Source organism: Penicillium verrucosum (genome assembly GCF_028828655.1).
Source record: "Penicillium verrucosum strain IBT 35672 chromosome Unknown utg000001l_segment0_segment0, whole genome shotgun sequence".
In the NCBI taxonomy this organism is placed as follows: domain Eukaryota; kingdom Fungi; phylum Ascomycota; class Eurotiomycetes; order Eurotiales; family Aspergillaceae; genus Penicillium; species Penicillium verrucosum.
The window spans coordinates 12312136-12327285 of NW_026643210.1; the positions used below are offsets into that span (position 1 = coordinate 12312136).

At 47.8% G+C, this 15150-nt stretch overlaps 6 protein-coding genes across 6 annotated transcripts; 2 read left to right on the forward strand and 4 right to left on the reverse strand.

Moving 5' to 3' along the window:
- Positions 1–262: 262 nt before the first annotated feature.
- N7516_004529 (phosphatidate phosphatase App1 family protein) lies at positions 263–1504 on the reverse strand (the record flags this gene model as incomplete). Its single annotated transcript, XM_057217249.1, has 1 exon — positions 263–1504. One exon carries the CDS (start codon positions 1502–1504, stop codon positions 263–265), a length of 1242 nt encoding a protein of 413 aa, XP_057079132.1.
- Positions 1505–2189: 685 nt separating this feature from the next.
- On the reverse strand, positions 2190–3100 carry N7516_004530 (uncharacterized protein; the record flags this gene model as incomplete). Its single annotated transcript, XM_057217250.1, has 4 exons — positions 2190–2256; positions 2316–2525; positions 2617–2995; positions 3052–3100. 4 exons carry the CDS (start codon positions 3098–3100, stop codon positions 2190–2192), a joined length of 705 nt encoding a protein of 234 aa, XP_057079133.1.
- A 1716-nt stretch (positions 3101–4816) lies between these two features.
- N7516_004531 (uncharacterized protein) lies at positions 4817–5788 on the reverse strand (the record flags this gene model as incomplete). Its single annotated transcript, XM_057217251.1, has 1 exon — positions 4817–5788. One exon carries the CDS (start codon positions 5786–5788, stop codon positions 4817–4819), a length of 972 nt encoding a protein of 323 aa, XP_057079134.1.
- Positions 5789–6482: 694 nt separating this feature from the next.
- N7516_004532 (ribosome biogenesis TSR3 family protein) lies at positions 6483–7709 on the reverse strand (the record flags this gene model as incomplete). Its single annotated transcript, XM_057217252.1, has 3 exons — positions 6483–7204; positions 7270–7406; positions 7465–7709. 3 exons carry the CDS (start codon positions 7707–7709, stop codon positions 6483–6485), a joined length of 1104 nt encoding a protein of 367 aa, XP_057079135.1.
- A 283-nt stretch (positions 7710–7992) lies between these two features.
- N7516_004533 (VHS domain protein) lies at positions 7993–10357 on the forward strand (the record flags this gene model as incomplete). Its single annotated transcript, XM_057217253.1, has 8 exons — positions 7993–8059; positions 8124–8211; positions 8265–8340; positions 8400–8693; positions 8746–9018; positions 9081–9468; positions 9525–10093; positions 10157–10357. 8 exons carry the CDS (start codon positions 7993–7995, stop codon positions 10355–10357), a joined length of 1956 nt encoding a protein of 651 aa, XP_057079136.1.
- A 2714-nt stretch (positions 10358–13071) lies between these two features.
- N7516_004534 (uncharacterized protein) lies at positions 13072–14462 on the forward strand (the record flags this gene model as incomplete). The annotated part of the gene is made up of 3 exons (XM_057217254.1): positions 13072–13139; positions 13195–13888; positions 13950–14462. 3 exons carry the CDS (start codon positions 13072–13074, stop codon positions 14460–14462), a joined length of 1275 nt encoding a protein of 424 aa, XP_057079137.1.
- Between the last annotated feature and the right edge of the window lie 688 nt (positions 14463–15150).

Here is a 15150-nt window from a genome sequence, read left to right on the forward strand (position 1 = left end):
CATGGGCGTCCCACTTGGGTGATATAGATCGTGACTTGCCCTACACCTCCAAGGTACGGTGGACTATAGTCTAGCGGGTTGATAGTTACAGTGTATCTCTTATCCCTCGACCTGCTTGCCTTGGTGTTTGCCTGCCTTCCGTATCACCGGGACTCATCTCTGCGTGTCACTGAATATCACGATGATGGGAAAGGTAGAAGATATCTGAAAGCGTAGAGTCCAAAATAGCCAATCCAACTAAATATGTACAGATCTATTACATCTACAAAGCCAGGTCCTCCATACCCAGTCCATCAACAAAATTATACAGCTCCTCCGGATCCTCAAAGACCGTCCAAATATGCGATGGCACATACTGAAACGCCTTCTCAAACCTCGCCGGTTCATTCTTCTCTTCCATATGTGCCACATCCTTAACCTTACGAATAATGATAGCATGAATCCACTCGGGATACCGACTATACATCTCCGCATAAGCCTCCGGATCCTTCTGTGTCGAATCCCCTATACAAAGCACTCTCCGACGCGGGAACCACCCCCGAATCTTCTCCATTCGATCAACCTTGTACTCCTCCGTCTTCTCAGTGAAGGACTTGATAAGCCCCGCGATACCCATCCACGAGTAATCACGTAGCACCAGCGTCCCCGGGCAGTAATGTTCATCCAAGAAGTCATGCAGGAAAGGGTACAGATTATACGGCGACGCGGAGAGATAAAACCACGCCGGGAATAGCTCTGAATGAACATATTTATAAAGCTCCGGCATACCAGTAATAGGCTCAGGGATATCCGCAAACGTCGTGCGAAGAATCCCCGTCGGCTCAAGCGTCATAGTATGCTTAATAGTATCGTCAATATCCGAGATAACCAGCCAGCCCTCAGGCCCAGCAAAAGTAGTGCTCATCGACACAGCCTCATCGCCGAAATTCTGAAGTCGCGGTCGCACAACGGCCCCATCGTAGACCTCGACTTCACCCATATCGACCGTCTGGCTGATGATGCCGTCGCGGTCGGACGGGCCGAGTCCGTGCGACTGTGCCGGCCGAGATAGGGGTATCTGCAGCGTGACCGTGCGCGCTGGTGAGACCTGGTTGAGAAAAGGCTGGATGCGCTCTGCAATGCGTCGGCGTACTTCGTCGTCGCTGCCCACCTCGCCGTCCAGCCCGATATGGTCGGCGATCGCGGCGACGAGGTTACCCATATCTTTCCGGCCTTCGGTTTCGAAAATGCAGGCAATTACTTCGGCATGCCAGCACAGTTGGTTCTCGTCTGTCTCCTCATTTACCGGTTGGTACGCTGTATTGTCTAGCAGCCACACGGTGTGCTGGCGTGGGTCTGCTGGGTGCGCGAGTGGGTTTTTAGGACCAAGAAAAGAAGAGAAGAAGTTTATCAAGGCTGAGCCGCGTTTTTCCTGTGTTGGTGTTGGAGATGTGCAAGTTGAGACCTCATGAACCTCCTTTCTGGCATCAGCGACCGACAACTCGTCTGATTTGTGGTGCGGCATGGTACTGGCGCCGAGTTTGCTTCCAGTTTCAAGGTTGAAGCGTTTTCTTTGATAAAATAGTAGTAGAATCAATCCCGAGGAAAATCCTCAAAAAGCACATGTCAGGGCGCAAAGATGCAAAAGAAATAAATGAAACTCATCAGGGGAGAAGACGATCATATAGCTAGTCCCCTAGCCCCCGTTAGTTGACGATCTAGCATTAGTGCCATCCGGTGCTCTTCAGCCAAGAGCCTCCATTCCCACCTGATCTTGTCTGTCTTTGAAGGCTCGTATTCGATGTCATATTTGAAGTGAAGACACAAAAAACATTTAGGTGGGTGACAGGAGCAGGGCCATATGAGTTGTCAGTTGGTCAGGTCAGGAGACATTGCGGGGGGAGTTGACTTGGCAGTAGGGCTGAGCTTTTGATGAACCTGATGAACTTCATGACTTGAGGAACTGGTTTCTTTAACCGGGTGATCTGGAACATAGTCACGATGCATTTCAGAAGATTTTGGAGGTTCTGATGTTTTGATGTATTTGTTCCTGTGTGGGAAAAATGGACTGACGGTTAGGCTATGAATACTCTACCTGCTCTGGATAAGAGCGTACAATTTTAACCAAATGCTATCACGGTGTATCCAGTCTATATTTAGTAACCCTCCGGTTAACTTGTATGAAATGTACACTATCCAGACATATCAGATCATTCCTGCAACGGGTATCCGTATCCAACCAACATAGCAGGCTCATCAATGCTGTGGTGCTGATAACTGAAAATTGGAAAAAAATGTCAGTGCCAGGCTAATAAAGTGGGATAAAGGAGAATTACCTGAGAACGCCAACAGCGCCAGGGTCGAGCATCAGAGACAGAGGGAACTCCATAGGATATCCCAACCAGCGCTTGGTAAAGGCACGAAGCAAATGTCCGTGTGCAACCAGCAGAATATCAGAAGGATTCTCTCCGTGCATGTTGTCCTTGTGCATCGCACGAATCTCCTGAATGAGATTATCAAGACGGTCCGTCACCTCTTGCGCAGACCTGTATTGATATGGTCAGATATACTTGATCGTAGGCGATTGGACACGAGTTTAAAAGGGATTCTTTTCTTTTCTTTTAAAAAACAACTTACTCTCCATTCTCGCAGCCGTCTCTCCAGATATCCCACTCGCTCTCGGTATCCAGACCGTTCTCCTTTCTCAAGGCCCGGATTTGTTTAGTCAACAGACCTTCATACAAACCGTAGTCCCACTCGGCCAGTCTGTCTGTCTCAGAGACCTTCTGTGCATCTTTGAGCGCTTGCTTATCGGCATCAGAAAAAGCAATCTCATAGGTCTGCATTGCTCGCCTGCGAGGACTGATATAGACATGGGCAAGCTTAGCCGGGTCAATCAATCTGCCGGATCCGACAATCATCTTGCCAGATGCATTGACCTGGTTAACACCATCTTGGGTGAGCTCAAGCTCAGTGATTCCGGTGTACCGTCCGTTCTTGGACCATTCCGTCTGCCCTAGAATCTAGTTAGACTACGAAAAGAGAATATTGACTTGACGTTCTGGGACATACCGTGTCGGTAGAGGAAGACACGGGGTGTGCTGGGGTCTTTATCGGGCATATTTGCACTATGATTCAAGGGTAGTCCCAGGATGGTTGTTGAAAGTGGGTTGGGGAATTGTGGGAAAAGTGGAAAGGATTTCCGTCCCCCGGTGAGTTTGGAACTTCACCCGCCACGTGTGCTAACTCAACTTAGAAGTAGAACAGTAGAATAGTAGAATCTTGACCTTTTATTCTGCCTACATGTGTATTCCCAAATAATGGGTGTCGCGTAACAGAGGATTGCTAAATGGTGTACTTGATATCTATGACCTGGGAGGCGATTTTGCCCCGCCATCGCGGGGTTAGTGCGTTTATAGTAGTTATTTTATAAGTGAATGATGCCTTGAATATCATAGAATAATTCGATATTCGTAAACATTAGACCAATATATATATATATATATATATATATTCAGAGCTTCAGCTCTTTTAGAGCCTAGAATAAAAAAGGTTCGTTTGCAAACATTAATGCCATTCAACGAGCGTTGACAATACTCATAGTACTTCAACAATACCCTTGTGTTGAACTATGTTGATATATCCCTTTTCTTCTGTCTAATCCCTGTCCAAAAGTCCTTCGTCCTTCCCATTAAATAGATGCTGTATGTGGAATGATACCACAATAGCAATGGTTCAAGCCAAGATTAAGTTGACGTCTGTATTTCCTACCACAATTATCGACTTTTTCTTATTTAGATCAAATCTCAGACATAGATATAATTATCTCGTTGATACCTTGCATGACTTTCCAAAAAGAAAAAAAAAGAAAGAAATTGAACTTATTTTAGCCCTTGCATACTCCGAGTCTTGCGTTTCCTGGACGTCCCATAAAGTCTTTCTGTGTCTGCCCTAGCAAGATAAACAGAAAGCCAAAACATCTTCCAAGATTGATATCTTAAACCGATATATCAGATTGCATATTCCACTTGAATTCGGCGACATGAACAGGTATGTGGCACGTAAATCCACTTACAGAGCGAGACTAATCCTAACATATACCAGCCAACGAGGTTCCTCCAACATTCATTCCAACATGCCCTCCACAATTTCATCTATGCTACCTACCCCAGCATCATCTCGAAGTCGAAACGCCCTAAGATACGCCCCCCGCCGGAAGTACCGACCCAATCGAGCTCCCACCCGTCCGGTCTATATGGATGCAAACCCGTTCATCTGTCACACTTCCTCACACTCGTTGACGCATTCCTGGCCCAAACACCATGCAGTAGATTGCCCGCGATGCCATCGGCACCATGATGTCAGCTTTTGCAGGCAGCAACAGTAGTGAGAAGGAATTGAGCTTGGAAATATACTTTGGGGGCATAATATGATGCGAAAATGGTTAGCTGGTTAGCATCTAAATATTCCTTTCCGCAACCTGCCTAGCCATTTGAATTCCGGATTGAGAGTGATGTGGATAATGTTTTAATGTGTTTCTTTGTCGACCCTACTTGTAACTTAGTGCAAAAAGGGAGAATAAACATCTGATTCGTGAAATTTCAGAGAAGGATCATTGACGAAGAACAAACAGGCTCTGCTTGGCCACAGAGTAATATACATGAGAGTGAAGTGAGCTCACACAAGGAGAGCCCAGAGCCTTCGATATGAAGGTGAGGTGAGCCGAGGGATGAAATACAGTTCAACTGATGTTGCTCAGTTTTATTTTATACCACTGCCAGCTTTATTGTCATTAAGTACATCTTTTTATGAAAACAATTAGCTCTCCTCTCCTCTCCTAGTTCCGGAGGAATGTGGATTCTACACCATTCCTTTCTAAACATTCAAGCAGGGAAGCCACTCTTCCATCTTGTTCTTCAAGATCGCCAGCAAGCTTTCGTTTCTGCGCCTCGAGTTCGAAGATAATGCCCCTTTGTTCGTCAATCATGCCTTTCTGTCTACCGAGCTTCATTGCCTGCATTTTGAGCTGGCATGATTGTTCGCTGAATCGAGACAACAGTTCCGTGTATAGCTGTTCAAACTGCGGCTCATCTTCAAAATTGAACATCATCTCTGAATTCTTGTCGTCTGCTGTCCATTGTTCAATGATTTCAACCAGATCCACTAGGGTACTGTGACTTGGCCGGAAAAATCCCCCTTCGCCTGGTGTCATCTCGTTGATCAGTTCTTCTTGGTACTCGAGCTCCGAGAACATTGTGCTGGAAATGTTACCGAAGACTTCCTTCATCTTTGCATCTCGCTTTTCTAGCGTAGATGCTATTTTAGTTTGTCTCTCGATACTATGAACTAGGATTCTATTTTGGCACTCGAGGTCGAAAATCCTTTTTGTTTGTCGCTCGAGATCACTAACGAGCTTTTCTTTTTGGAACTCGAGGTTGGAAACTTTCTTTTTCTGTTCCTCGAGTTCGTATGTGATATTTGCCGAGTACTGTTTAAACTGGCCCACGGCTTCTTTGTGTTTCTTCTTGACGTCGAGGATAATCTGCGCCTGTTTCATCATCTCATGTCTCAGCTGTGCATTTTGTTCTTGAGACTCCTTAGGCGTGTCGTCATGTTTGTCGTCATGCCGTGGCGGCATGGAATTACATTTTGGTCCAAGATTGTTAACCATGCACTGCGGGTTAACTGAAGATCCTCTCCGTTCGGGTTCTCTGAGGAGTAAACGGTTCGTGTTTTGATTCTGCTGCTCGAGGCCGGGTGTCATCTTTGTGCTTTGCACTTTAAGCCCAAGGATAGCCATCACGTCCATTTTGTTGATACGGGCTGACCTGTCGCTGGCGTTGGGTGTTTCATGGACAGATGTGGCTCTAGTGAGAATTCTTTATTGTATGAGTTTGAGTGGGTGGACAAGTGATGTGAGTTATGGATATCTGGAAGGTATTCCTGTGAGTGACCGTTGAGTTACGTGTTATTTGTAAGGTGGAGGACTTATTTTGCCGCTTGCCTTGGTCTCGCTCCGATTCCACATTTGGCTATGACTATGCCCTTTGGAATCACAACTATCATTTTAGGAACTAAGCCAATCTTTGGAAAAGAAATAGTGAATTTGATGTGTGCCATCCATGGATGGTACCTGGTACTTTTCCCTTTTTGGTGCATATAGACATCTGGACCTTCGTCGAGTACGAAATAAGACAGATATCGTTATAATGAGTTATAACAAATAGATATTTGCAGCTCAATAACCAAGGAGCGGATATAGTTGCAGGGGTAGCTTGGTCCAAAAAGAAACTTGGTGAAAAATGACCCCGTCCCAATGACGAGATCGTGAGTGGCAATACTGGGTACTAGAATGCCAGACCCAGATTGAATGGAGTGCACTTGCTAGGGCAGTGGTCACAACAAAGCTGTCTGTGGGCGTTTCAAGAAGAAAGGGACACCCTAGATACCCCAGAAAATGATTCCGTCGAATGTGAGTAATTGATGTTCAATAGGCCTCAAGTTCACCATTTCTTCGGGGCAGAAATCTCCGCACGAGAGAACGACGCAGAGACAGTTTCATTTCCTTTCCGCTGCTGAATCGCTTTGATTCCCGTGCGGTCAGTGACCGTCGTCGCGTTGATGATATTGTCGAATGCCTCGTCTTCGCTTCCTCCTGAGCCGGACTCAGCATCTGAGTCGACATACAGCTCCTCCGGCCGAGAAATTTTCTCTGGACGCTGCTTTTCTTCTTCTTCCGGATTCTGGAATGATTTAGAACTGAGAATCTTGCGACGGATTTCAGCCATTTGCTCTTCATCTTCGGAGTCATCGGAAATCGCGAATGGGTCCTTATCTTCATCTTCCTCTTCGTCGCTGCCCTCATCTTCGTCATCTTCATCTCCGCTTTCATCGTCTGAAGTTCGTGCAGGCAAACGATTGGTGTTTCCTTTGGTCCAGATATCATCGCCTCCATCGACGCGGTTGTCTTCGTATTCGCGTTCGATCTTGGCTAGCCATTCCTCTTCCGTCCTCTTTACATCCTCTTCCGTTTCGCATGCGGCATAGCGCGCCAGAAGTTCTTTGTTGATTTCCAAGAAGGACGGTCCATAGCTGAAATGTCTGAGGAGATCTTCCGCCCATTCCAGGCGACGGCAGATGGCGAAACAAGCGGCGAGCGCTTCAACGCAGTTCAGGCGCCATGGTTTGCCGTAGTTAACCGTGTTGGCGGCGATAAGGTAGGGGACTATATACCAAGGTAGTTAGCACCCCATGAATCCAGTTCATCGTTGTCCAATTCTTATCACATACGAAGTCGTTCACATTTTCCGCCGATTCGCGACCAGGGCACTTCCTTGACTCTCACCCAAGAGCATTCCACCACGGCTGCACCGTGCTGTTCCATTGTATCTTTGTCTGCGGGAGAGATGATTCGCTTGGCATTTGGACTAGTCAATCGTTAGTATGCAAGCTAATAAAATCCAGAAAATGCGCTGCGAAACATACGAGACAATCACGCCGGGGTGCCGCTGGCCAATGTGAAGCTCCCGCATCAAACCAAGCTTCATCAGTCGCTTTCCTGAGCATCTCTTAGGGTCGCAGTGTCCCATATCCCAGCAGGCAGCCTTATAAGGAGGCCTCGAGGAGGTAGCGCCTTCACCTTCTTCATCACCGCGGGGCATTCGGGGGCGGGGGCTATTGTTGAATTTCTTGCCTCCTCGTGCGAAGTTGTCTTTTTTGTGGCGGACCATGGTGAACGATGGGATACAGATGTAAAGAGAATATTCAACAATACCGTACTTGGAGTACCTTCAGGTATTCTGTGGTGGTAAACGTAGTGATTGGGAAAAAAAAGATCCAAGCACCAGCGCCACACGTGCAGGCTAAACGGGTTCTCCGCCCGCATCCCCGTCCGCGACTGTACACATCTCCTCTGGATCCTTGTGCTTCCCAGTACCTCCATCTTTATCTGATTAATACCCTTTTCTCACTTGTCTCTTGTCCACCGTCATCCTGGAGGCTGCATCTGCACGAATGGCGGCTAGGGACCGCTTCGGTGTCTACGCTGAGCCAGGCGCTTCGCCGTTGCAGCGGGCAATTCGTGAGTCTAGCGTTGGAAATGAATGTAATACAGGTGATTCTTACTGATACTTAATTATCCATAGGAAATGCCTGCGATCCTCAAAATTACGAGCCAAACCTGGCCCTGAACCTCGAGGTTTCGGATCTAATCAACTCCAAGAAAGGCAATGCGTGAGTGAGAACACCCACGTTGTATGGCGCACACTCATGAATTCATTTCTTAGACCCCGAGAAGCTGCATTCGATATCGTTCATCTTATCAATTCCCGAAACCAGAATGTCGCATTGTTGGCGTTGGCGGTACGTGGGGAGCTCAAATGACAGCTGGCGCGGGGGAGGCTGACAACCACGGTTTCTAGCTACTCGATATTGCCGTCAAGAATTGTGGATATCCATTCCATCTACAGATTGGCACAAAGGAATTCTTGAATGAATTGGTCCGCAGGTTCCCCGAGCGGCCACCCATACGGTCCTCCAGGGTCCAGCACCGCATTTTGGAGTCGATCGAGGAGTGGCGCCAGACTATCTGCCAGACATCGCGCTATAAGGATGACCTAGGCTTCATCCGGGACATGCACCGTCTGTTGCTTTATAAGGGGTATATGTTCCCGGAGATCCGCCGAGAAGATGCTGCGGTCTTGAACCCAAGTGATGTATGTGGCCCCCACATAGTATTGTTTTTGGAGCCGAATTAACGTTAGCTAGAATCTCCGCTCCGCGGATGAGATGGAAGAGGAAGAGAAGGAAGCACAATCAGCCAAACTCCAGGAGTTGATTCGGAGAGGCACTCCCTCCGATCTACAGGAAGCGAACCGGCTCATGAAGGTTATGGCAGGATTCGACAATCGGCATAAAACCGACTACCGAGCAAAGGCCGCGGAGGAGGTTGTTAAGGTGCAGCAAAAAGCCAAGATTCTGGAAGAGATGCTGCAGAATCAACAACCCGGGGAAGCTCTCCCCGAAGGCGACGTTTTCGAGGTAGGTGATGAAACGTCACACGTGTTGTTTGCTAGTTGATTGGCCGCTGATGCTCTTACTAGGAACTTGCGGGTGCCTTGCAAAGCGCTCACCCCAAAATCCAGAAAATGTGCGAGGAGGAATCAGATGATCCCGAGGCCGTCCATAAGTTATTGGAAATAAACGATAGCATACATCGCACAATCGAGCGGTATAAGCTAGTCAAGAAGGGCGATCTGGCTGCTGCATCTCAGATTCCCAAGGGTACACTGGGCACCACGACCGGAGTCTCAACAAATGCAAACAACGAGCTCTCTCTGATTGATTTCGACCCGGAGCCTGAACCCAGTTCCAACGGTAACGAGGCGGTGCCATCCCAGGGTGGTAACTCCTTGGAGAATGACCTGCTCGGCCTTTCATTAGGTGAACAAGGTCCCTCTCCCGGAGGTGGTATTACTCTCGGATCTTCTAGTAAGTACCGTGGCACAATATTTCCCAAAAACGCACCCTCCTGACCAATATCAAAGTGAATTTCCCGTCCATGTCAGCAAGCTCCACGCCGCCTGTTCCACCACAATCTCAGCAGCAGGGGCCAACAGCCTTCAAACCCAATTATGATATCCTTGCTTCTATGAACAGTTCGCGACCTGTCTCTCAATCCCCCACACCTGTCATGGGGGTCTCGCCCCAAGTTCAGTCCACAGCGACTCCGCCACCAGCGGCTGACCCATTTGCATCGCTCGTCTCTGCCAGCCCACGGGCAACATCTAGTCCCTTCCATCCGCCGGCGCAAAGCCAAACTGCTCCTGCTTCGTCGTCATTGCTTGACCTAGTCGGAGGCACAGGTCCGTCCCCGCAACCGGCGCGGCAGGCCGCTCCAGTGGAAGATGATGAGTGGGATTTTGCATCCGCATTGCCAGCCAGCAATGCACTTCCATCAACCGGCAAGATCCAAGTCCTCAACTCCCAGCTCCGCGTTGACTTTGCTGCGCGCCGGGTGCCGAACCAGCCACGCCAGATTCACATTGTAGCCATCTTCTCAAACACAACCAGTCAACGTATTGGAGATCTTCATTTTCAAGTCGCTGTGGAGAAGGTAGGCCCTTTGCCACTATTAACATAGCCCACTTTCTAGATGAGTTTGCTGACAATTGATCAGTCCTACACGCTACAGCTTCGGCCGCAATCGGGCCGAGACATTGCACCCCAGCAGCAAAACGGGGTCCAACAGGAGATGCTCATCGACGGAATTGATGTTGGAAAGGGCAACTCGGTGAAAATTCGGTTCAAGGTGTCCTACCAGCTTGGCAGCGAGGCCCACGAGGAACATGGGATGGTGCCACCGCTGGGAATCGCCTAAGCACGCTGACCCCAGAACTTTATTTTGCTATTTTCGTTTGGTTCCGAGATTTCCCCCCAGATCTGTCCGATGGGAGTTTGGCCCGGACAATCTAGCATCCACTCCCATCAAGTCGTGGTCTTATGTATTTGATGCTCCAATCCAGACATCATCGGCGGACTCGGCTCTTCTCTACCCTTGATTGATGTCCTTTTCCTTTGGCTTTGCACTCATTGAGAACTTAGCGTCTTTTACCTATTCATGCTGTTTATAAGCAAGATTTCATTTGCGATGGGTTTCCTCTGATGGCAAGGAACGGTGTACGTGTGTGTGTGTGTGTGTGTGTGTGTGTGTGGATCGACTGGTTGATTCGCAATGATGCAGATATGAAAGTAGTCGAGAGCGAATCAATCAACCGATCCCCGTCCTCTCCATGCGAAAGAGAGGGACCGATTCCCTTGCTATACTCCATCCAATAACGCCAAGCTCCCAGAGTGATGGTACCGTCCTACTTAACCGATTAACCGGCGTGTACACCGGGCACAAGGAAAACCCCCATGTACCTGCAGGCACGTTCGTGGAATGTATCCCGAAGAAAATAAGAAAATAAACCAATTCCGCGGGTATTCCCCCTTGCATAGCCCATCCAGTGGCGGCCACGGGGAGATTGAGCCACACATTCCCTTCCAAGTATATATGCCTGCAGATCTTGGTGTGTGTTTCTGATTCCCATAACTATGTAATCGTCTTGGCGGATGTATGCGACAATGGACTATAGTTTGGGTGTGAGTGTTGAGTTTCCATGGAGCCCTTGTTCGAGCCCTGATTGTTCTCCGAGATCGACTTATCTCGGCACCCCTCCTGGTGGAATCTGGGGATTGGTTGTTTAACCTGGGCGGATACTGGAGATGTGAGAGACCCTTGGGATAAATGTTGATATAATCTTAACATATTGTACGGAATACATGGACACATATACTCCGTACTTTGTCCGGACAGGGCGATCAGCGGGGTGATCGGCCGATTCCATGTACATACATCGTAGGTGATCGCTAACTATAAGACTTTAATTGGGATTATCAATATGCCAGGTCGTATTAGGACAAAATAAGATATGCGTAGTTTATGTAAAATAACATGAAGACATAATGATATCGGATTGTTTACACAGTGGCGACTTCCGGGTCAACCTTGGGAAATCGCCTAGTCTCGGCCGGATGGGATTAGATAACCCCGGCTTTAGACTGCCCTGGGTAGTGAAAGTGGCAAATCCTCATTTCTTATGGCTTTCGATATGGCGTCGTTTTTCCATGGGAGATGAGGCTGGATCAGGCAGGTATCTGTCTAGGCCAAGAGAAGGGCCGATTTGAAGACAGGTTTGTGTGTTTGTGTGCCCAAAGAATTGAGCCCATTCATGGTGATGGGCGTAATCTGCATATCATGTATCATGTCTATGTATTCGCACAGCTTCGCAATGTGCTATATGATCCTACGCCCCGCAACAATTAACCCTAAGCGCAGGCATAATTTCCAAGGCTGTGTACCCTGCAGCGACATAGATACATGTTGCATTTATCTTGAGAGCGTATGTGTACACCTAAGCTGACCATTTTGGCAGCTATTAGTGGAGTGGGAGACTAGTGCTATGCCAAGCTGATTATCACTGGCAGTACGATATGGATGTACCTAGGTAGTGTACGAAATGAAATTTCAGGAAAAATTGCCTAGAGCCTGCCCAGTCTTGCAGGCGGAGGGGTACGCCTAGACAGGGCCAAAAAAATTACCTAATTAGGAAGGGAGAAACTGCCGATTCCTTTTATGAAAAACCTCGGGTTGGGAATTTACTTGGAATTTTTTGATTGATAATCTAGATACTGCTTCCCTTTAGGAGGTGATAATTGTAATATAGTTATTATATTAAGTGATTTTTTTATTCCACTAAGATGTGATCGTTGATCGACGATCGAGTATCCGAAACACTGCAGTAGCTCCGACATGCAGTAAGTAACCTGATTCATACATCTTCTAAAATGATCTTTGATTAAATATACATGTATAACTATAGTCTTGAATTCCAGGTTCTCGGGTGAAATGGTGGTGGTCCAGCCCTGCCCTCTGCCCGATCCGGCTATCACGTGGTACCATTCTCCTGTGTGCTACCGAAGGCACTTTCTAACAGAGAAAGGGGGAAAAAAAAAGGAAAGAAACGTGACGGTCTAACGTCTGAGGAAGATGATCTGCAGTGATTTTCGATAGAGTAACATTCATCGAAATACATATGGGATCTGTCTGGAGTATAGGGTAACGCTGCCCCACTTAACTGAAAATGGTCTAGACCTCAAGAGTTAACCTGGAATGGATTTTAATGCTCTTGATAACAAGAGATTACACACATGTGGCATCCTGCAGGTTTATTTGCAGAAGGAAGTAGAGTCCGGGAGAACTAGATATAGGCTAATTACCTAGTGGCACCATACTCGTATTTGGTGGCGCTCTCTGACCTAGAGGGACCTAAGGGAGAGGGGGACTGGGCTACCATGGACCGACCGGCCTGTAAGTTTTTCAATCGCCCAAACTATGATCGGCTTGGTTCCATGGTTCTAGCCCTGAGCTTGGGCTTAACTTTGACACTCGGGTTTCCCCTCAGCCTTTTTTGGTATTTAACTTACCTTCCCCCTCTTCTTGGGATATACTTTTTCTTATATAAATCTACTTTAATCTATTACTACCCATATATGCCCCTGTCAGATATGGACCAGGACATCGCACCTATCCCCCGTTCGCGGGAGGAGAATCAAGAGAGGTAAACTACTCTACCATATACAAGAACAAAGTGCAAATTACTAACAATCATCTAGAGCCTTTATTGCTGCATCGCGGAGAAAGGATCGTAGCTTAGACGCTCGCCTAGAATCTGCTAACCGGGCTTCCATGTTGCATAAGAAGCGCACGGGCAAGGCCTTTCACATCACCAAGGAGATTGTTGAGAAAGAAGCCATGTATGAAGAGGTCGATGAGCGGTATCAAGAAAAACGCATTCTTATGCTGCAACGCCAAAACCAGCAGATTGAAGACCAATTCAAAAATCATCTACTGGCTGCCTTTGCAGCTCGCGCTCAATTTAATGCATCTTCCATTCACAGCCGGCGAGCAAGCCACATGACCCCACGCCCATCAGTCAATGGAGTCAATGGAGGCAATGGTGGTGCCCGCAAAATGAGCTTGGATCTGTCCAACATCCGCTCTTCCTTCTCCCAGGACCCAGGCTCAATGGCTAGCCCGATGGCAACGGGTGATGGCTACGTACTATCGCCCACGGCATCATACGATCAGAGTGCCCAGCCCTACACGACCTACATGAGCGGTTCCCAGACGCCATACTCCGACATGTTCTCTGCCTCAACAGGGGCCCCGTCTGGACAAATACCTGCCTACATGAACCAACAAGCCTCAGCACCAGCCTGGAACCCCCAAGTGCCCTCATGGGCCCCGATGCAAGAGCACACCCCACCCCCCCGCCCAAACCCCCACAGACACGCACGCCGTGCAAATGTGGCAGCAGCAAATGATGCAGCAGACTCAGATGCCTGACACCGCAACCCAAATGCATCAGTTCAGAGATCGCCTGGCCTCAGCACCAGAATTGCCTCTGCAGCACACACCGGCCCCACACATTCCCTCAGCATCCATCTCTGGCCCCACCGGCCATGGCCCTACCCATGGTCACTCGCGCGGCCAGTCCCAGCCATCGAACAACTTCCACAACCTCAACCTCCTTACCCAGAGTACACAGATTTCTCACTCCCAGGTGGCCCCCTCCAGTCTTAGCTCTCCTAAGATCGAGGCCCTCTCAGCCGGCACTCACTCCACACCTGATTTCTGTCCCACTCCCAATACCCCACTGTCACCGACTACTACTACCGCGCATGTTACCATGTCGCATGGTGGAAAGGTTGACGGTGATGGTATTATGGTCTCGCATGAGGGTATGGATCCTGATTTCACGGATTTCAGTCAGTTTGCTTTCCACTTGGGCAACTCGACTGTTCCGCTTTCCGATCGTGATCAGCCTTTCGGATTTGATGATCTTCTTGCTGTTGATGATTTCACCAGCGTCTCTTGTTAACTTCGTCTATCTTGTCATGTCTATTATGATCTATGATACCTGATATACCTAGGTGGTCCTTGACTTTTTCCTTGATTTCTTTTCTTTTTGGATTTGGGTGTATATGGGGGGTTGGCTTTGCACATTTGCTCTTGTATCATATTTTATTTATCTCTCATATCTATTTCTCATTTAATATCCTGAACAGGCGTCAGGATTGGAAATGTTTGTATGTATCGGATGAACTTTTGCTCTTCTTTTTCATTCTCTTTTTTTTCCCCATTAAACATCTACTCTACTTTCATCAATGTATGTACAGATAGTATGAAGAAACAAATCCTATCCACTTTTTCTTTTCAATCTCCATATTAAAATTTCACCTTGGATTTAACGTTGCAAGTTCTAACGTTGCATTAAACCGCAAACAACAAGTCTGCATCCTAATCCGGAGCCTTCCCCACCATTCTATTCCAAAGACTGCGCGATTATTGGCAGCTCATTTTCTTTTATGGGAGAAACCCAATCCCAGACTCTATGCTCCATCGGGCCGTGCCAGTACAGCTGTAGCTATCCATACATATGTAGCTAGAGCTATAGCTTCCCCCAGCGTAGTCCCTACCTAGACATTTGACTTTTTACCTTTCTCTTTTCTTTAACCAGTACAGTCTTTTTTATCTTTAGCTTCGAGTACCAAATCTTATCCATTGTA